A 22,105-nucleotide genomic window follows, 5' to 3' on the forward strand; every position below is an offset into this window, starting at 1 on the left:
CATACGAGATTAAGCGCTATACTTGAAATGTGTGTGGTGGGAGTACGGTTGTTTGCTTCTTCCCACCAACACACACAGCGTGCAGGGAGGTATAAAAGGAGTTATAGATGTATAAAATTCCATGGAATAGGATTTCGAAAGAAAGAGGGAGGGAAAGAAATATCTATGAACGTGGAATCTCTGGTAATTTGGCAATCCCCAGTATTTTCAGTACCTGACACTTGGCGACGAGGCATCACCTTGTGTCTGAGTCAGCAACGAGGGTTTAGCGAGAGATGAAACTGTGATTGAAGCTTAAGAAAGGGCGACCGTTGTGCAGCGCCTCGTGCGTCATCACAAGGTCATCGAGAGGTGATCGATCAGAGGATGATGGCAGTTATAAACGTGACTCCATTTCCAGCCACTGCTGTCCCTTATCCACCCGACACCACCACCCCACCATCATGCCGTCACAAGACGGAATATTTTTTTTTCTCTCTCTCTCTCTCAGCCCGCTGGATATATTTATAACCGCGTTTATCTGTGATTGAACATGATCGCAGTCTCAGATCGTCTCTTCTGGCCGACCTCCATCTTGCCTCACTCGAGTTTTTTTGCCTTTAGTTGTGGATTTCATGTCTTTATGTCGACATCCTCGCCTGTCCCCCCCAAACATTTATGTTGAATGGTGGCGAGATTTTGGATTGGGATTAGACAGATCGCACTGCATTCCGCTTTCCAAAGGGATGCGGGGCAGACTATAAGGGAAATTACTCTGCTTGCAGAGTGTTTAGTTACCTCCCTTTTTTCTCTAAAATTTTCTTTAATTGCCTGGAAGGCACGACTTGCGTCATTCAGACAGATTAATACGATCTTGTTACATGTTTTATTTGTGCACTCTGAATTATGTGAAACATGTGGCTTTTTTAAAAAAAAGAATTACTTTTATGTATGCTTGGGCCATTTATATTTTAATATTTTTTCAGAGAGTGTGTCTGTGGGTGATTGACCAGGCTGAAAGGGGAATCGGTAGTTGTAAAACACCTCTTTTGTTACCGTAGCAACGATAAACAAAGTGTTCTGTTTTCGGCTGTCTTCTCGTGACTCTGTGACACCTGCCGGCCGTTTAAGGCTTCCTGTTACAATGTTCCTGCGTTTTCTCGTCAAACGAGAAACATTGGCCCCGGGGAATGGGATAGTTATGATGTGACTGATTGTGCCCAACTTTTATATACAGGGGGAACTTTACATACAGTGTTCTCATGTCAGTCACGTGAATTGTCGTGACGTGGCTTACGAGCCCCTATCCCTGCTTTTCCCCAAACCAAAGACTTAAGAAAAGTCCCTTGGCGTTGAAGAGACCGGAAGACATCGACTGTTGACTACGTCCACCGACGTCGCACAGCCGCGATAAGCTCTAGTTCCCTTTAACTTTGCGCGTGCGGACACACACACATATACCCTCGATGCCATTCAATGAACACACACAACCAGCATCTTTCAACCACTTGTTGACGAGCGCAATCAAAGAGAAACTAGACTATTGCAAAGAGAAAGACCACACCTCACCAGACGTGACGCTGATAAGTCCCGCCGGCCAGGTGTCACAAGTTCTTCCATGTTTTCTCTCTGCGCGTCCGCCAGGTGCGACCGTCACCCCAGACCCTTCCCTACAGGACGTTGACACCTGGGCTGGCGGAGCCCCACTGCTGTCCATGCTTGGCTCTCCGTCTTCTCTAAAAGCCTTACACACGGCATGTTTGATTACTTGAGTAGTCTCTGGCTCAAGGCGCGCCGACACTTGCAGGCAAGGGTTCACTTGTTGAGGGGGGTGTTCCTCGAGAATTCCCTTGGGTAGTTTGGTTTTTTTTTTCCCTTTCTCTCATAGTGTGAAGTCGCCTCTGTTCCTACACTTTCTTCCCAGATAAACCAACCATTGGCCAGCCTACTACACTATCTGAAAAAAATGTGTTGAGTATGCGTTCATTAAAGCTTAAATGTTCAAAGAGATCTTGAGAAAAAAGTATCTTTCATTCTACTTTCCGCGGTCACAAAAAAAAAAAAAAAAAAAAAAAAAAACCAAAACAAAAAAACCCAAAAAACATCTGGCATCCCACTTGACGTTTAAACTCAGTCGTGTGAGAGAGGAAGAAGCAGAGAAACGGAAGGTCGTTGACATAGCCAAGGTGTTGTTGCAGATGCTGCTGCGGGCGCGTGGAGAACTGGCACGTGGGACTGAACAAGCAGGACGATGACGACGACCACCGGCGGGGAGGGGAGCGGTGGCACCCCATGCGCCACACGGATGTCTACCCGACCGACGCTTACGGCACCATTGAGTTTCAAGGGGGACCGCACCCCAGCAAAGCACAGGTAAATCCACGTGGTTAAATTGACCAGTCCTCAGGGTGCATGTGGCTGGGCAACCATGGAGGCTTGGGTTTGCTCTGGTTAACCTCTTTTAGTTGGTGTAGAGTAGTTCAAGAAATATAATTCTCATGTGTCAGCACTGAGGCGGTCACAGCAGAATAGTCTCGATGAATTGATGAAGATTAAGGTGGCGGGTGGCAAAAAAGCGGTGCTTGAGGCATACAACAATGTCATGCTGAAAAATCCCGAAAAATTCTAAGAGATCCCGAGCCAACCAGTTTGAAACAATAAAAAGATGGTGTAAACAATAGTACATGTGCTTGACCACGACTGATATATTGCTATGGTTAATAAGCTAACACTCATTTTTCTGAATGCGCCCATCTTCACCAGAATGCCACGACAAGGTGAGAGGGGTGGGGTGATGGCAGGGCAGATGGAGGTAGTATGCCATTTTTTAAAAAAACTATAAAGCCCTGTTTCATGCTTTGCGTGTCGAAACGAGGGATGTCCATTAACAGCCGGAGATGAGAGCGTGGAGGGCCTGCGCTTCGCGAATCTGCTGGAGGAGGGATTTGAGGGCACTTTCATGTCGCTGTGTCCATTTTTCACCGCCATCGCCATTTTCCTTTCATTCTCCCAAATAACTGCATTCATACACAAAAATACATATGCACACGAACCATAGAAGTTATATCTTCTGCTCGTAGGCACGCGCACAAACACACAGGCATGAACACACTCAACTGGGACTTCTCTATGTTTCTTGACATCTTCTTTCCTTTTAATTCCTCAGTTTCTCATGATCTTCCACTGTTTTGTTCACGCACGTACACAAAGCACAACCGTTATATCCCCACCCTCCCAACACATACACAGCTCTTCCTGTAGTTCATATGCAAATTGGGTAGCTAGTTCAGGTGTCTTACCCAGTTCTCTGTTCGTCATGAACGTTTATGTGGGCCTTGATGTCCTCCCTTCGCGTGTTTAGAGGTTGTGTTTAAAATGTTTAATATGCAATAAGGAAAGGCGCTGCATGTGCGCGCTGCTTGTGGGTTGCAGTACATCCGACTCAGCAGCCTGGACTCGCGACCGGAGTCGGTTGTTCATCTCCTGACAAAATTCTGGGGGCTGGAACTGCCAAAGCTTCTCATCACCGTCCATGGCGGGCTCTTGAACTTTGACCTGCAGCCCAAGCTAAAGCGCGTTTTCCGAAAGGGGCTTCTGAAGGCTGCGCGCACTACAGGAGCCTGGATCATCACCAACGGAACCAACACAGGTGAGGCAAATGTCACAAGTTTCATTCAAAACTATCCATATCATTAATTATCTACACCGTGTATTTAATGTAACTAACACGATTTCATATTTGCAGCTGTTCATTTAAACAAACAAAATAAATATCAGAATGAGGAGGATTCGACCCTGGACTGCGCATGCGTCATATTAAAATCCCGCGTGCTGTTCGGATAAGCTGTGTTCGCAAAGTCAGAGTATTTACAGATAGACATCCTTCTGTTCATCAGCACCCTGCACCGACTTCGAACCGCTCGAGTAACGCGACTCATCGCAGGACTTGTGTCCAGAGTGATGTTGCATGCTGGGAGAAAAGTTCACGCGCCGAGCGGTGTGCATCCACCGTCAAAAGCAAGCAGATGGCGCTTGTTGTCCTTCGCTTTATGGTAATCTGCGACAAACCTTCCTGCAAACACACAGCCTGACATGAAAGCAGCGCTGACATGCATTGTAGCTAAGCTGCCGCCGCCACGTGACTTGACGACAGAAAGGAGCGTTGCCCAGCAACCATGCTCCTCCTCCCTTCGCTCGCATCCTCTCTGCACTTGACGTTCCTTCCCTACCTACTACCCCCGTCTGTCACACCCTCTACGCCCCGTGTTGTCCTCGCCCTTCACCCTTGGCTAGTGTTTTAGCGGTCACCTATTAGTCGAGGTCGATCGCTGGCTTGATATTGCCTTGATTGGATTCTCATCACGCCAGGCCGCGGTGAATGGTGCTGAAGGCAGGAGGCTGCACCAAGCCGCTTGTTAGCAGGCCCACGGGGCGTAACTCTTTTTGGCGGGGTGAGGGGCTGAGGTGGACCGCTTGCTGTGATAGCGAGGCCTCCCTCTCCCTCCCCCTTAAAAAAATAATCATGAATATATCCACAAAACCCAAGAGCGAAAAAAAAAATGAAGCAAAGAAGTGCATTTGATCCGAAGGCGTGTGGTCTTTTGAATTCTGTAACAAGATTAACTGGGTAGGAGATAGGTGTGAAAGGGTAAAGAAAGAGATGTAACGATTTTGTGAGGCCTGGAAGATCATATGGCTCACCGGACACAATGTGTGGTTGCAGGAGGACGACAAGCATGTCTCAAGAGAGAGAGAGAAAGAAAGAAAAAAAACATTGAGTGCAGTTGGCATAAGATCGTGAACGGTTACCCAGTGATGATGAAGAACAGATAAGGATATCTGAGATTTATTCCATACTGTGCACTATACGCTTGTTATTTCTCTATTGTTCTCAGTTTCTTCTCTCCATCCCCATCCTCTTTCACTTGCATGTTTGTCATGTTTGCAGTAGCGGTTTCCTAGTATTAGACTGATCCTTGCACTAGATTGACTATTATCTCAATATCCAATAAAGGGGTCAAAGCGGTCACATCAAGGGAAGACACGATGAGCATGGAAGGAAGATATACACTATGTATAAATAAAACTGCAGCTTTCTGCGAAGATGGCGTTGAACAAATTGATCATGCCATGCGCTGTTCCGTTGTTAGTGGTTACAAGCGCGGTACTATATGCCGAATATGTAGGACAATTTTTCTTGAAGTATTTTTTTTTAATACTTTTGTAACAGAATTTTTTGGTGTTTTCTGATCTCTAGTACTTCTGCGAACACGCGACTAGGAAATTAAAATAAAAGGAATTGAGGCGTGGAGTTGTGTGCCGGTGATGACCTGCCAGAGGTCGCTTGAAAACAGAGATGACGTAGCGGACAGAGTCACCGCATGCGCAAACTTTGTGTCGCCAAACTCGCAGACGTGTCTGCTGTGAAAGAGCCTAAAATATTATATTTTAATAAAGAGTTTTCTGCCACCTAACACGTTTGAATAAATATTTGTAGCATCGACCACGTTGTGAAAAAAAAAGAGCATCCCTAAAGATGAGATCATCTGTTTTGTGGTATATTCTCCTCACTATCTTGCTATCAGCTATCGCGACATCCTGCCGCCCACGAGAAAGCAAGATGGCGCAATGCGATGTCAGCAACTCTGCAGGAAGACAAATGCAGATTAAAAAGTCTTCATGTTATTTTTGGTAAAATCTCAGGAAGAATCCTTCACCTTAAGACCGTGTAGGAATTTGCCAGCCTTCAACACTATTCAGTCATTGTATATTTTAAAAAAATTAAACCCTACCGATAGACAATAAATGTATTTTGTCGGTTTGATATTTTGCTGCTTCTTTCCCTGTCAATCCCATTTCATGAAATACATTGGTAATGCTGGCCGTACTAAAAAAACTGGCTTGGAAAAACAGAATGCTGCCAGCAGCCTAATTCGTGTTTGAAAAAGTGATGCCATTCTAATTGTCTGAAGCAGGAGTGCTAGGGTTATCCCACAAATAGCCTCTGGACACAAAGAGGCACATGGGGAATTTCTGTTATGTCAAGCACACATATTCATAAATATTATTTATTATATTTATAGATTAATATGATGTGCTCGCATGTCTATATGTAAAACGCTTTGAGTCTGGCAGATGCTGGAAAAAGGCGCTATACAAATTTGCTATTATATTCCTGGTAGTGTGTTTTTACATTGCAGAACAAATCAGTGCACTTTTTATAACTCTGTGAGAAATCTTTGGCACCGTCCCTGAACCACCTTTGAATGTTAGCTTCATGATTTTATAAGAGGTCTGCAGGAAGTGTGAACCCATAACAAGTCGTTTGGCATCCTGCAAGAACCTATGTTTACTTTTTCAAGAGGGAGGTTGGAAAGTTCATGGATTTTTAATTTTAAAATGACATCTGAGTTTTTATGATATATTTCAGAAATACTTTTATTCACCACTTCCCATAGTGTTCACCACCAGCATTGTGACACGTCTTAATGTGATAAATTCACATCTCAAAACAATGCTAAAATCAGCCTTTTCAGAGAGTTCATTCACTGGTTTTTCCAGCCTTTTCCAGCTCACCATTTACTGCTCCATTGACCTCAATGGCCTTGTTGTGAAGCACCTCATGCAATATGCAATGCTTGCTGTGCTTTCAAACCACAATGAAAGTGGTAAAGCATGATGGTTCTTTTCGCTTCAAAGAAAAAGACACTTTCATTGACATTCACACCAGTGGCTGATTATTCTGTTTCTATTCTTTTCCCTCTATGAGTGCAAACCATTTAATGAATGCACTTCTGAGACATCTGTCTAATAACACAATTACTCAGATTCCTGAAAAAAAAAGTTTGAAATGGGAATTTTGCAAAAAATGACAATTTTGCAAACTTTGTGATCTCCATTCTTAATGAATTCAAGAGCAAGAGCTGTCTTTTAAGGAACCATAAGAACTCATCTGGTTTCCTTCATAAGCCTATAAGAGATCTTTTGGTTCCTTTTGTGATCCTGTAATATTTCTATATCACATATCGGTCTGTAATCAGTTTATGGTTTCTAACATGAGCTTTCTTTAGGGCAGGATCGAGGTTTTATTGCTTTCTTGTAACTTGCATATTTTTGGTGGATGGGGATCGGGGTTGGGAATGGATGCTTCTCATTTGTAACCAGTCAAGCAAGCATTCTTATACCCTGATGTGCTTTAATAATAAATAAATGTATATGCCACAACATTAGTGTCAAGTCTGATTGTTAATCAAGTGCATGAATGTGAACGGAAGAAATTACAACAAATGAAAAAAGTTAATTCTACTGATAGTATTTAACAAAAGCCACACTGATGACGCTTGTGCCCTAAAGCTCCAAATGTTTCTTAAATAAGTGCATGTATTTTAAGGGCACATTTGAAAATACTCTGCTGTGTACTGATCTCGTAACACATAGAGTTTCAACAAGTTTATCCAGAATGAGCAAACATGTGCTGACTAAAAACTTGTTCCTGGAATGGGAATAAAAAGAAGTCTAATATATCTGTGAGAAGCAAACTGTAGCAAGCTGACATTCAAGCCTGGACAGAATGCTGTTGTTCTAGAAAGCAGAGAACAGTTTTTGCATGATCCTATTTGGTGCTTGGAGTATTAGTTGTGTTGCAGAATTTTAAAGTTTGTTGAGGAGATAGAGATGACAGCTGGATGAGAGAATTACAGAAATCAAGCTTTGATGAAACGAAGGCTCAAGTGAGGAAGTGAGCAGTGTGAATAGATACAGATCATGCTGATATTGCATAATGCAAATTATGCAGTTTTGCAGATGTCAGAAACAAACCTGTCTAGAGACATATCAGATATCACATGGCTGCTGACTGGTCTAACAATGTTGACATCAACACCTGCCCCTTATTCAGAAAACACAATGCCATTTCTGCACTGAGCCCAAGAAGCAAGGTTATTACTTGAGGTAGCAGTTGTTCAGGCCAACTTTTTTTCAGACACTTCAGAGAAAAAGGACAAATTTCAAATGTAATTTTTTTCAAGTCATTTGCATCAAGGGAAGGCTTCTTCAGAAGGGGTTTAACCACAGCTGTTCTGAAGGAGGAGAGGAACATGCCTGATGTCACACTTCAATTGCTGAGGTGGATCAAAGACATGGGGATAAGGTTGACACACTTAAAGAATGCTGGTCAGGATCTGGTCAAGCATACTTGTGGAGGGTTTGGATGCAAGAACAATGCTTTTCGCATCATTCTCCAACACCATTTGAAAGAAATGAAGTTAAAATATATTTGTTGTTGAGATTACCAGGGATAAAACCTGTAATAGGATGCAGGGAGCGGGGACATGGGGGAAGAGATAGTGGAGAGGGGTTTTCATTCAGCTAGAAGTTATTATTGACAGCAAATTCTCTTGTGATTTTATGTCAAGTGTAATGCTGTGCATGCTTTGCAGGAGTCACAAAGCATGTGGGTGATGCAATTTCTGACAGAACAGCCAAAGCCAAGAACAAAGTAGTGGCCATTGGCGTTGCTCCATGGGGAATTGTGGAAAGAAAGGAAGACCTGGTTGGTCGTGATGTGAGTACCAAGATGCACACCATGTTTCAAGATTCCATGAAATTCTTATGCTCAAATTTGTAACCAAAAGAAATGCTTAAATAAAAAGAATTCTGGCATAGTGCTTTGCAGATTATATTTTAGATAAAAGTATGTCTTCAACCACTGTTTGGAAAGCTGTCAATTATGTAAAGAAGGGCATGCATAAAGGAAGTATTTTCAGTGGTGACCTTTACGGGTATATAAGGTTGGACAGCTACCTATAGTTATGCTTAAGGATAACTCCTTGTAGGAGACCTAAGAAGCAAATCTACCATTATGACATAGCTTTCAAATAAAGGGAGTCTTACAGGAGCATAGATTAGAAGGTCATTGGTTGGGTGTAAGACAGTTACGCATTGTTTTATTCCAGACTAAGAGATATGATACACAGTGCATCATGTGGATATTTGACCAGGGTTGTCAATCTATTTGTAAATTTTTAGCCTAACATATTTTCTTCAGTTATTTAAAATTTACAAATTTTACAAACGTTTTAAAAAAATCCATGGTGGGATTCAGTGTTATGAAAGAATCAACACAAATATTTTTTCTTTGTGCTGTCCATGATTAACAGTTATTGCCTAGCCTTTCCCATGTGTCATACACTTTACCAAACACTGCTGCTGTTTCTGTCAGGTGGTTGTGCCCTACCACTGTGTCACCAGCACCAAGATCAACTCCTCAGTTCTTAACAGTAACCATTCTTACTTTCTCCTGGCTGACAATGGTACAGTTGGCAAGTATGGAGGCGAGATCATCTTCCGTCGTAAACTGGAGAAGTACATCGCACAGCAAAAGATCTGCATGAGTATGTTCTGAAGTTAAGAGCATAGAAAGAAAGAAGAGAAATTTAGAATGAAGAATTGATCAAACTGGCCTTAATTTTTTTTTTTTTTTTAAATCAGCCAGAGAACATTCTTGCGAGAAAGGCATTGAATAGAAGCAAATCTTTCCTCATCAGCAATTTAAAAATATGTTTGAAGAATTGAATAAATAAACCACTTTAGATTGTGTGACCTAGAATCAAAAGGAAACAGTCTGTAGTGAGATTTTGTAATTTTGCAATCATTTTGTTATAAAAGCAATTTAACATTAATGAATGCACAATTGGTACATTTTTATTCCCAGTATTCCTCAAGAAAAGGAAAGCTGTTCTTTCTGATGAGTTAAAAGTGGCTTCCTCTTTGTCTTACAGCCAACGATTTCAAGGGTCGTGGAGTGCCAGTAATATGTGTTGTCCTGGAAGGTGGGGCAAACACAGTGCGAGCGGTGCTGGAATATGTGACAGATAGTCCACCAGTTCCAGTTGTAGTGTGTGACGGGAGCGGCCGAGCCGCAGACCTTCTTGCATTTGCCCACAAGTACACCCTAGAGGATGGGTGAGTAGTTTTAGGAGCTATAGTTTTTCCTCATAAATTTCCAAACCTAAAAAGCTTTGGTGCATAGAATACAAGGCATATTGAAAGGTAGTGTCTGTTTTGGGATAGCTAACCCTGTTGAGAACTTATTTTTAAGCTTGTTTGTCAACAAAATGCATTTGAAGTATAGAGTATGCTGGAGTGTGTGTGTAATTTAAAAAAAAAAATAATTTCATGCGATTGCACACATGTGAGTTTGCTTCCTTACATGTAAAAAGAAGAGACTTTTGTACATCATTATGAGCATAAAGTAGCTTGAAACATATTACTGTTTAGAACATGAACCAGAATAACTGAACACATTCTTTGTAGATGATCTGTATGTATTTTTTTTAAAAAAAAGATTAAAAATCCAGCTCTCATTAAAGCAAGCTATTGCTGTCCACTATAAAAGGACCCTTGTATTCTTATGCTTCGATTGCAATGTCAGCACAATGCCAGAGAGTCTCCGTGATCAGTTGATCATGACCATCCAGAAAGTCTTCCAGTACAGCCTGGAGCAAGCTGAAAAACTCTTCATTGAACTTATGCTGTGCGTCAAGAAGAAGGAGCTGGTAAGCTTATGCTGTTGGTTATTTGTTTTCAGATTTAATGGGAATCATGAAAATATTTTAATTTTCTTAGTGGTATTTTTTAAGATTATGTGAGATGAAGTTTTTTTTTGTTTTTTGTTTGCAGTTTGAAAAAACATAGGTTAATTAATGTAATAGAAGATAAGCACAGGCATATATATAATGGCCTGTGAGTTCAGTCTTAGTCAAGATTATAAATGGAGATTTAAGCTAAAGTTGCTTTCTTGGATATCAGCTAAAGGTTGTGATATATATATAGCTGAAGCTACACACTATGCTTATATTGTAGTGAAGAATTAGCACAAAAAAAGATAAATGTTTTGATGGTCCTAAAGATCCACATATGATAGAATGGATGGTTTCTTTGGTAAGAAAGTGTAGCCACCTTGCATTTTTATTTTTTCCCACCAAAATCATGGCGGTCCAGTGGTGCAGCAGTTAGTGACTGTCACCAAAACAGTGAAAGTTTGCTGTCCTAAATTCAGCTCTTGTCTCGGGGACACTGTTCTTTTTATGTATGTGGCATCTATTTACAGGCCTAGCAGCCTTTGCCATGATAGTTGCTGGTTCCTTGTAATACACTAATTCTCCCCAACACCAAAAAAAGCACCTCCTACCAATATCATAATGAAGGGGAGGAAAAGGGAGTCCATCAAAGTGACCTCATGCGTGGGAGGTTACTTCCCTTTGGTTAATTTGCGAACATTTTTAAATCTGCGTTCACAATCATGGAAATAAATGGATTAAATAAATTACAAAAAAAAAAAAAAAAAAATCCTGGGTCCTGATTAGAGAAAAATGCCATGCTTTGTGCCTTGCAGATAACCATTTTCCGCATGGGTGAGGGAGCACAGGACATTGATTTGGCTATTCTGACAGCGCTGCTAAAAGGTGTGCACTTTATTTGCATCAAGCTGATAGAACATACTCTAGTTTTCTGATTAGCAATTGAAATCTAACATAGTTTTGGATGAATTAAATCAGAAAAACATTGGAGAGGAATTTCAAGAGAACAGTCTTGCTTTTTTTGGAAAAAGTTTTGCTGTTAAGCCAAATGTTATAATAAGTTTTGGTTTAAATATTGAGATGGAGGTCAACTTCATGACAGTTAAGAAAGACATCTCATATAACTAAAATTTCTGCTTTCTGTAAAAGTATTCTATAGAAAACTGATCATTTCAGGAACTAATGCTAGTGCCATGGATCAGCTAAATTTGGTGCTGGCCTGGGATCGTGTGGACATTGCACGGAGCCATATATTTGTCTATGGCCAGGAGTGGCCTGTGAGTAGCTGAGTACCAAGTTATACTCTTCTTTTGATATCATTTGTCCTTTTGTAAATGAAAGTGTGTGTGCATGCATGTCAGATTGTACATGTGTTGTGTGTTGTCGGGAATGTAAAGAGAGATCTTATGCAACAAGTTTAGGTGGTTTATAAATACCTTAATGTTTTTATAATTTATATATTTACACAGGAGGGTGGGCTGGAGCAAGCAATGATGGATGCCTTGATCAACGATCGTGTAGACTTTGTGAAACTGCTTCTGGAGAATGGAGTGAGCATGCACACATTTCTCACCATCGACCGCTTGGAGGAGCTCTATAACACTGTGAGTAAAGTGCCAGTGCAGTACCATGCAACACCATCAGTGTCCTCAGTGCTATAATAAGTGTTGTGAGTTGGGAGGCTGTACAAAGTTCTTCAGCAGGTGAACAAACTGAGTTTGAGAGCTGGTATAGTTCAGGTGATCAAACACAAGCAGACTGTAAAATGAGGAAATAACTGCATTATCTTGGGGATGAAATAGACTGTCTCCATCCTATCTTGTTAACTGTATTGTATGAAAATGGCAGTTATGTAAATTGAGAGTTTTTAACTGAGAACGTCAAGAAAAAAAATCAAGTTTATTGTTGTCATTAACATTTCTGGTGCCGTTTATACCCTGAAAATGTGAGTGCTATTCTTATTATCCGACTAAATGCATGAAACCTACCTCAACCATGTATTTAATCTGCTTTCAGAAACAAGGCCCATCCAATACTCTTAAATATCTGACAAAAGATGTTCTAAAGGTAGGCCCATTTTATATCAAGATTTGTATATGCTACTTATGCCATGCTTCTTTGTTTCTTATAAAGATAGCATTGCAAGGAATATGTTGGAATATAAGAGTGAGTCAACTAGTCTCATTTATTCAGGATACTTATTCCTTACTTATTGTACAAATCACCTTCTTCATGATAGAAATGAACTTTCATTATTTAAATACTTGAGTCAGCAGACTACAGTTCTGTGCATGGGTTTGCATGTGCATGTGTGCTTGTTTTTGTGCAGCATCCCACATCATCTCAGAGGTACATTCTTCCAGAAATCGGTCTTGTTATTCAACACTTGATGGGTGGAGCCTTCCGTTCGTCATATTGCCGACGACACTTCCGACAAAAATACTATGCATTCCGACAGAGTGTGAGTTGCTAACTAAAGAGAAAGAAAACCTTATAAAATTATAATAAAATTAAAGAAAATAGTTAATAAAATAAAGTTAATAAAAAAATTAATAAAAATATCTGAATAAAAAAGAAAATGTTTACAGCATAATTGTCAGAATGTTATTTTATTGTTGCACTTTTTATGAAATTTCTTTGTAGTGGACATGTTCTGTCCATTAATTTCAGACAGCACTCACTTTGTGCTTTCAAGAACACTTAAGTAAAAGTAAGGATCTTCCTTAAAACACTTTTAGGTCATTAGAGACCTCACTTTTCCTTTTCTTGAGGCCAGCTTTATGTGAGAGCAGTGCCTGTCTCCTCTGCCTCGCTGTTTTACCTTCCTTCAACCCTCTGTGGAGTCAGGTACCTATTCTTGACAGCTGTGTTAATGGGGGAAATTTCCAGCAGCACACATGTATCAAACTAACATACCTTTTGGTTCAGATGCCAGGACTGACTACAACTATTTGTTTTGCCACAAATGCTTAGGGTCATCTCATATTTGGACTTACCATCGACAGATATTTTGATACTTGATCGTGTGTGACCCTGTAGTATGCCATTAAAAGGCCAAACTGTTTGTCATGCTGAAGTGCCTTCTTATGTCCAGAAGGTCAGTTCAAACTCAGCCACACTGGGCAATGTAGTAACCACCATCCCCCACCTGGTAAACACACGCCCAGTGGAGTACCTGTTTGAGTACCCATTCCATGACCTGATGCTGTGGGCAGTGCTTATGAAACGACAACGCATGGCACTTTTCATGTGGCAGCATGGGGAGGAGGCCATGGCGAAGGTATGTTCGTCTGCTCTTGTTTTCAGTTGTTGCCCTACTGTATACTCTCCACCTCCTCTATCCTACAAGCTTCTCATTTTTTTTCATTAGGTTTTTATTTTTAACCTAGTCCTAAAATTGTGTAGCATAAAATTATCTCTGGTATCCTTATTTTTTTGTAACTCTGTGCAAGTGGGTTACAGTATTCATGCATGAGTTGATGTGTGGGGAGGGGAATGTAAGGAGAAGTCAAGTTACAACAATAATAATTGCCCAGTGATCTTAAAATTATAAAATGACGTTTAGTTTGCTAATCTTATCACTTCACCATTTTTCTGCCCTGTGGGATGGTGATTAACTGATCTGAAATAATCATTGCAGATAATTTTTATTTGTGACAATCAAATGTATTTTTTTTTTTAATGGAATATGTAATAATAAAAATATGTGGGTTTGCCTTGCTATTATTGTCGCTCAATTACAGGCATTGGTAGCCTGCAAACTGTACCGCGCCATGGCACATGAAGCCGACCAAGATGACCTGGAGATTGAACTTTCAGAGGAATTCCGCTCTTACTCAAAGTATGTGACACATAAACATGTAAAATATTGTTAGCTCACTTAAGTATGGAAAAAAGCTTCCAGAGCTATGCAAAGTTTGCATGATTTTAACTAGAAGAGTGGTAGAGGCTGACAAACATTTGTTGATATTAAGATCAAAGACAGAAAGAAGACACTATATTAATAGACATTCAAGAAGTAAGACTAAAAATTATGATTTGGACATTTAGAGTTTACTTTAAATTAAGAGAGAAATGCCTAGAGATCAGAATGAAGAATAGAACAAGTTTAGAGATTAAGTAAATTTAGTAGTGACAAGCTTGAAAAGTTGGTGGTTACTATGGTGATAACGTGACACTCTAGTAGTGGTTACAGAGCATGAACAGGTGATTATGATTACAGTGAGTTCCAGGTTCTTGCCCTGGAGTTGCTAGAACACTGTTACAAGCTTGATGATGACTACAGCCAACAACTACTGACTTACGAAATCAAGACGTTCAGTGAGCAGACTAACCTCAGCCTGGCTGTTGCTGCCAATCATCGGCAGTTCATTGCCCACACAGCCTGCCAGGTCCTTTTGAATGACCTGTGGATCGGCGGCATGCGTATGCGCAAGAACACCAGTCTTAAGGTATTTGCCAGTGGTGTAACCAGGGAACTGTGGCAAGCAATGCGACCTCCTTATTTTTTTATCCTGTGTACTGGTGGGTACAGTGGGAGAGCTTTGATGAGCTGTGTTGTTCTTGTGTTGTCGTCTCATCTGTCTGGTACAGTTTAAGTTATTTTTTTCTTTTTCTGTTTTTTTTTTAACTGTGGGTACTCAAAGTGACCTGAGGGATGTTTGGTGGTATTTGTGTTGCTTCCATGGCAGCGCTTGATATGACATAATGTCTGTTCCATTTGCTGCCTTTTGTGGGAAGCATTTAAATTGTTGGCTTCCCCATTTAAGATGTTCAATCACCCCTTTGCTTTCCCAGCATTTAAACTATTTTTCATAATGCGCATGTGCACACATAACCCTGTCTTCCCCTCACACACTGTCCAGTGAGTTTCTTTCTATATAGGCTAACTACTTTGTAATTATATCGTAATTGTCTGAAGTTGTCCACTTTATTTTATTTTACAGCATGATTATCATCTGATGTTTGGTATTTAAGGCTTATCATAACTTATAGAGATTTATTGAACAACAGCAATGACTTTTTATGCCATGTCTCATGCTTAATGACACTTAGGAACTCTTTTAGTAATGTAGCATCAGTGAGACCCATCATCCACTCTCAGTTTGTCCCCTTTCTTCGTGGACCTGCCATCCATGGAAAGGGCAAGGCAAGGTTTGAGCTGCAGGTGGACTGCTGCTCATGGTTGTAGCACAAAGCAGTTGAGAGTGTGTGCTGATGGGTGTCTCTTCTTTACCTGTAGGTGATCCTCGGCATTCTCTTTCCACCGTACATGCTTGCTCTGGACTTCAAATCCCGTGAGGAGTTACAGCTCATGCCCCAGACCATGGAGGAGCACCTGGATGAGCTGGAGGATAGCGATGCCGGATCACAGCGACGCGTGTCCCTGTCATCGTTCGATGAGAGCCAGGTGATGGCGGATTTCAAAGTAAGGCAACAGGCATGCAGCACTAGGGTCAGGGTCACAGTTTGGTGTGAGATGTTGGCACTCCTTCCCGTACAGTGGACACAGTGGCACATGCGCACATGGTGTCTACTGTCAGTGGGCAGAGCTGCGGCCTGTGGTTATCGTGAGCCTGTTGTCTGATCTGAGGAGTTGCTACTAACATGCAGCATAGTAGCAGTGCTAGACAACCTCTTTCATTCTGTAAACGATGGCTGCTGTGGTTTGATACACATACTCTGTGCCCTTAGTCAGAGCAGACAACAGAGAGTTTCAAACATAACAGCTTCGGAAGTTATTTGGGAATTTGTGATAAAGAAAAATTTTGACAGAGTTTGTTAGGGAACTTGCATAATTTGAGGGAGGTACGTTTAGTGTATTTTGAAGACAACACTTGGGTTTATAAACCAGACGACAGTTTAGAAATGTTAACTATTGAATTATCAAATAATATGCAGTGCTGAATTGAACATTTAGTTTTTTTGTTAAAGTAGAAGTTAATATATGCCATGATTTGAAGGGTGTAGCAATATCAAAGAAATTCGGTCCATTAAACAAGGAATTATCATTTAATAAAGCATTTGCTGCATTAATAAAGTGCTGCAGTCCTTTACCATAAAACGTTTGTAGGTTTTCTTAACCATCCTAATTGTAAGAAAAAAATTTGATGATTCACTGCTTTTGCACAGTATCCTATTTGCTCTTGAATTTCATTATATTCTCTGCGTTGTCCTCTTTGGCAGATTATTGATTCATTTGATATGTAAGGTCTAGTTACTAATAATCCAGGTCTTGCAGTGTTGTGAACATTTCCTGTTTAGTTTTCTTCTGCTGGTTGTTAGACATTGTGTGCATGCTTGTGAACCTGAGTTTAAAATCTGTGCATTTGTTGCTCGGTGCTGCATGACCTTTTGCCAATAGTTTGTTGTGTTCTGGATCAGCTGTGTTTGATCATTAAATTAATAAATTTTATTATCAGAATGCATTTTGTCCACAGGAAAGTGGTTTTATCCCACTGACAACATTGATGATGGCAGGGGTGTGGGAGGGGAGTGTTGCCTCTGCCGCAGCACATGGTTGCATCATCATGCACACATGGTGATGACAACTCATGACAATCCCTTGCATGAGTACATCCCTTTTGTGTTTGGTGTCAGTTTTGAGATTATGCTTTCATTAATTGTATATATAGCATGGGTTTCATGCATCAATTGCTTGAGGTTCAAACTGATATTATGTGACTGTTGCTCCCTTTCCCAAAAGAAAAACAGCATGATCAACAGGTGAGCGCAGACAGACCCAGTCATTGTGCATGATTAATATGCCTAGTAATTAAAAGGTCGAATTGGATGTATTTTTTTCTCTAATCAGCTCAGTTCAAGATGCTGTTTTCCAAAATTTGGGTGAATGCTTCCCTGTCTAGAAATGCACATTTACAAACATCACCATGTACAAAAAGAGGTTGAATGTGTCAGATGTTTTTCCACCAAATAAACCCCTAATTAACACATGGTCCTAGTTCTCACAGTAGTTGCTACCTTGACAGTGTAAGCTTATCCATGTGCATCCTAATGTCTGTAATGTTAACCTTCTCTGTGCATGGTGTGTAACTCAAGAATGGCAAGGGATATTTAAATTTTGGAAAACAGTATCTTGCACTGACATTTATCCAGTCATTAGCAAAAGATTTACATCCTATAAACCTTTCATACGAAAGTGCTTGTACTGTTGAGGCTTCATTGAAACTGTGTGCATTTTTACAGCATCAAGGTCACGTAAGTACAATTTTTCAGAGCAGACCAGTGCATCTGTATAAGTTTGCCAATATATCTACAACCTTACAAAATTTGTCCCTAACCACAAGCATGAATTGTACTACCACAAAACCCCATTTGTACTTCAGATACACCATAATGATGAAGTGGACATAAGGTAGTCTGATGCTGAAGGATTTAATGATGTACACAACCGTTTTTGTTTTTTTTTTGGGGGGGGGGTTTGCGTCTTTAGAAAATTCTTGTCTGGGAAAAGGTCATTTCCTAGACTCAGGCAGTGAGCCGTTACAAGTGCATCACAAGCTCCGGGCAGAAAAGAAAGGTTCTATGAAACTGGCCAGATAGCCGAGAAACTCCAGCTAAACTCATTACCATCTAGATCTCACCTGAACCCTCTCAATCTGGTTAGGCCTAGTGTTTGGGGAGATACCTTACTATTTTACTTTTATGGCTGAAGATTTAGCATCCTTAAGATTGACATTGCAAGGTAGCATTGAAATGTGCCATATCTTTCCAGACACGAAGATATGTTAGAAGGGTGAGTATGGTAGCTAGAGTGATCCCCTAACTAAGGGGAAGAAAATCATCACAGCGTCAGCTAATAACATTGGACCTGTTAGGCAGCTTCATCAGTTACTCTGGATATCGTGATTTAGTAATGGATTAGGGGTGACTACTAATGAATGTTAAGGCTTTAAGGAATCTCCCATACAGGGTTGTAACTGTGCAAAAGAAGGAGAAATTTGAGGTAGCAGGTAACAACATCTATTCAGAAAAACCATTAAAGCAGATGATCAGTTGTTGGTTGTAGGTTATACTCACCAGACGTGGGAAGAAGGGACTTCATGCTTAACACTCAAACTGGCCTACTTGACATGTCCTGTCTTCTGTATTTTAGTTTTCTGCATGTATCCATCAGACAAATTATGTGTTCATAAACACCTTAACACTTCACATTTCACAACAGGAAAAGGTCTACAATGCATGACATTTTTTGCTACAGAATACTGCATGCTGACGAATGTTTAGTTAACTAACTCATTTACTAAAAATCATTTTGGTAGAAAGCATCATATCAAATTAGATTTGTTTGTCCTCATCAACAGTAATCTGTGTTAGTAGCAGTTAACTCTACATTGTAGTTATATTGTAGGATGAGGATAGAAGAAAAATGTTATTTGGCCATAAACTTGTCTCATTTAGGTTCTGTGTGCGTCATTATGCTGCTCTCCGAGTCATTAATGAGAATTTCCAGAAATTTTTCAAATAATCACTGAACCTTTTTTTTTCAGCATATTTAAAAGGTGAATGTATCTTCTGTTTTGTTTTGGGTTTTTTTTTAATTGTTTTCAGTTGTTATTCAAAGTTGCAAGTTTAACAGTCAGGAATTGAATGCTTATTAAAATTATCAGTCTTTAAAATAAAGTAACGACATTTGTTTTTAAGTTAAAGTATAAAGCTAGAAGTTTTGATGGTTTTTATTTGTTTTTGCATTATTTTAAAAAGTTCATTGTTTCAATATTTATATTACATTCACATAATAATATAAAGTAGTTTACAAATGCACAAAGTTCTTTTTAGTCCTCTGCGTTTTATTTTAGTAGGTTATGAGCAGACTTGGAACATTTATGCCTACAAGATATTGATTAATCGACCTCAGTTTCATGGCATCAAGAAAAATTCAAGTTTTACTTTAAACTGTTTTGAGTTGCTTTTTGTAGAAAAAATATTAACATCAATATGTATTGTATTTTCTTGGGTTAAATACCAACTTCTTTACAAACATTATTCCACCTGCTATTGAAGGCAGATGTTTCTTAGGTATTTCAATGTTGAACTTATTTGCAATTGCATAAATAATCAGTGTTATGGAAAGAAAAATAATTAGAAAGAGTTTAAAGCTTTGTGTTGATGTTTAGATAACAATTAAACAGCACAGATAATACATAGCTTTTGCATTAAACAGTCAAAAACAAAAGTTTGTCTAGTCTATTATAATATTTGCATATAATTTGTATGAGCACTTTATTTTCATACCTTTAGATAAAACACATTCGCAGAGGTAATTTTAGATATATTCATACAATCAACAAAATATCAAGGCTGTTAAAAAGAACGATTTTGTCAACAATCTTTTTGAGTCTGTCATAACTGTTTCATAGTCTAAGAAATTTAAATGGCACCAAAAGCTGAATAACGGCATCGCATAAATGACCACACATGAACCCAAGGTGCTAGCTTTTGAGTTGAAACAGATATCAAAGCTGTTTTTTTTTTTAAAACATAAAAGTCTTAATAACAACTATGGCTGCTGGTTAAGCTATCAAGATCATTTGTTTTGTTTTCATTTTTTTTAATTAACATTGTTAAATTGAAAATAAGAACTGCTGCCAAGCTGCTACCAGCTCGACAAGAGTAAATAAATAGCATTTTTTTCTCAGTTCAGAGTTGAGTATATTTTTTTTTAAATTATGCAACTAGCTTTCTTTTTTTTTTTTAACTCTGTAGATCATGCAACCTCAAGTTGAGCTTTGAAGAAAAGATAGTTAAACAAATATTGCCAGAACCATATTACCTTTTAGTGAGCAGAATGTCTTGCACATGAACCTGGAAGGGATTGCCTCTCTAGTTTTTAGTTTTGTATACTTATTTCAATTTTGTTTTCCTGATTGTCACTATAATAGCAGCTTTGTATAAGCATACTTGCATTATGTATGTTAGCTTGCTATTGCATGTGCTGCACGCAGACCATTTCTGGTGTTGTTCACAGAGAAAGGGTATATAGCACTTCTGCCACTGTGGCTGAATGGCCATCACATAACCAGACCAACTACTGGCACAAAAAAGGTCATGAAGTGTCATGGTGTAGCAGCCCCTGATTGACCTCTCCTTTTTCTTTTGTTCATGCAGGACTTGATGGCAGAAGAGGCATCAGAGAACAGCATTCCTATGCATTCTACAGCCCCCAAAAATGAGAATGGCTCTGTACCCATGGACGCTAGCACCATGTCGGCTCTGCCTCTCAAGCGAAAGAAGAGCCAGCTTCGAGCCAGCAAGAAGCTGTATGAGTTTTACAATGCCCCTATCACCAAATTCTGGCTTCACACGGTCAGTTGATTTCAAATTTTAGATTTTACAGTAATGTTCTGGGGACATTTGGTGATATAGATAACACATTTACTCTCTTTTGTTTGATATATTTATTAACTAAATATTACATATGATATATGACATTACCTATAATAAATGAGTTATTCATGTCACTAGAGAGCACTTCTGTGATCAATATTGTCTCTGAAAATGATGTCACACCTGACATTGATATCATCTGTCATGCTAGATATACCCAATGATGGCTTAACAATTGATGTTTGTGTGTGTGAAATCAAAACACTGTTTTGTACATTAGTATTTTGTGTTGCCTGTTCTAAGGCAAATGTTATAATCTGTGCTATCCATGAATGCTCTTATCATCCCTATTATCCACTATCTGTGACAGCTGGGGTACTTGGCGTTCTTGTGCATCTTCATGTATACAGTACTGGCCAAACTTCAAGAAACACCCCAATGGCAGGAGCTGTATGTCATGGCTTATATTTCAACACTAGCAGTGGAAAAGATCAGACAGGTCAGTCACCTCTCCCTTCCCTCTGTTGTAAATTTCTTTCACCATGCAATCTCTTGGTTATAATTGTGTTTTGATTTTTTCAATTTTATTAATAGATACTTGACTTGACTTAATTGCCTCAAACCAATCACAAAGTGAAATTATTTTCATGTAATTGTTAAGCACTGTGAAAACATGTATTAAACTGAGCCAGGTCATTCAAAATAAACTAACACTTAAATGGGATTTCATATACTTTTGCATTTCATATGAACAGATTTGTCTCCTCTCTCTTTCTCTCTCGATAATCAGTGCAAAGTCTTAGGTTCATGTGGCTCAAAGTACATATAATGGCAATAATCAAAAACCTATGGGAGGAAGAAAATGATTTTCAGGTGCAGTTCATTTAGGTTATCAAAGGGTGAAAAGAATCCAGAGTAATTAATAAGCAATCATATGTTTCAGATTTTACTTGGAATTCTCATTTTACAACTATTTCATACATGTAACCTGTAATTTGGGCTCTAGAAACATTACAGACAATTGCAATTTATGTTCTTGGTGTGTAACTTTTCAAATTACTACCTCATGCTGTTCTGTTTATACAGTGCTAATAGTAACATCATTAGTCCACTTCTCAGAATTTGTAGACATTCTAGCAGGCATGATTTATAGATTATGTTTAGTCACCATCTACTCAGAAACCTTTTCATAACCTTCT

At 39.5% G+C, this 22,105-nt stretch overlaps 1 protein-coding gene across 9 annotated transcripts in view; it reads left to right on the plus strand.

Annotated features, from left to right (window-relative positions):
• The window catches only part of LOC112553810 (transient receptor potential cation channel subfamily M member 3-like), a 144,900-nt gene that overhangs the window by 86,310 nt on the left and 36,485 nt on the right, over positions 1–22,105 (plus strand). For 5 of the 9 annotated variants that reach the window (XM_025221270.1, XM_025221261.1, XM_025221269.1 and 2 more), the window contains 18 exons: positions 2,178–2,352; positions 3,412–3,628; positions 8,418–8,542; positions 9,200–9,371; positions 9,759–9,942; positions 10,412–10,535; positions 11,375–11,444; positions 11,736–11,836; positions 12,029–12,163; positions 12,576–12,626; positions 12,889–13,020; positions 13,654–13,839; positions 14,303–14,400; positions 14,782–15,010; positions 15,802–15,987; positions 17,766–17,777; positions 20,688–20,885; positions 21,277–21,405. In XM_025221270.1, coding sequence (XP_025077055.1) covers positions 2,178–2,352; positions 3,412–3,628; positions 8,418–8,542; positions 9,200–9,371; positions 9,759–9,942; positions 10,412–10,535; positions 11,375–11,444; positions 11,736–11,836; positions 12,029–12,163; positions 12,576–12,626; positions 12,889–13,020; positions 13,654–13,839; positions 14,303–14,400; positions 14,782–15,010; positions 15,802–15,987; positions 17,766–17,777; positions 20,688–20,885; positions 21,277–21,405 — 2,524 coding nt within the window. The remainder of the gene's footprint in view (positions 1–2,177; positions 2,353–3,411; positions 3,629–8,417; positions 8,543–9,199; positions 9,372–9,758; positions 9,943–10,411; positions 10,536–11,374; positions 11,445–11,735; positions 11,837–12,028; positions 12,164–12,575; positions 12,627–12,888; positions 13,021–13,653; positions 13,840–14,302; positions 14,401–14,781; positions 15,011–15,801; positions 15,988–17,765; positions 17,778–20,687; positions 20,886–21,276; positions 21,406–22,105) is intronic. The other 4 variants (XM_025221263.1, XM_025221265.1, XM_025221264.1 and 1 more) reach the window with 4 other exon arrangements.

This window comes from Pomacea canaliculata, linkage group LG13, assembly GCF_003073045.1.
Source record: "Pomacea canaliculata isolate SZHN2017 linkage group LG13, ASM307304v1, whole genome shotgun sequence".
In the NCBI taxonomy this organism is placed as follows: domain Eukaryota; kingdom Metazoa; phylum Mollusca; class Gastropoda; order Architaenioglossa; family Ampullariidae; genus Pomacea; species Pomacea canaliculata.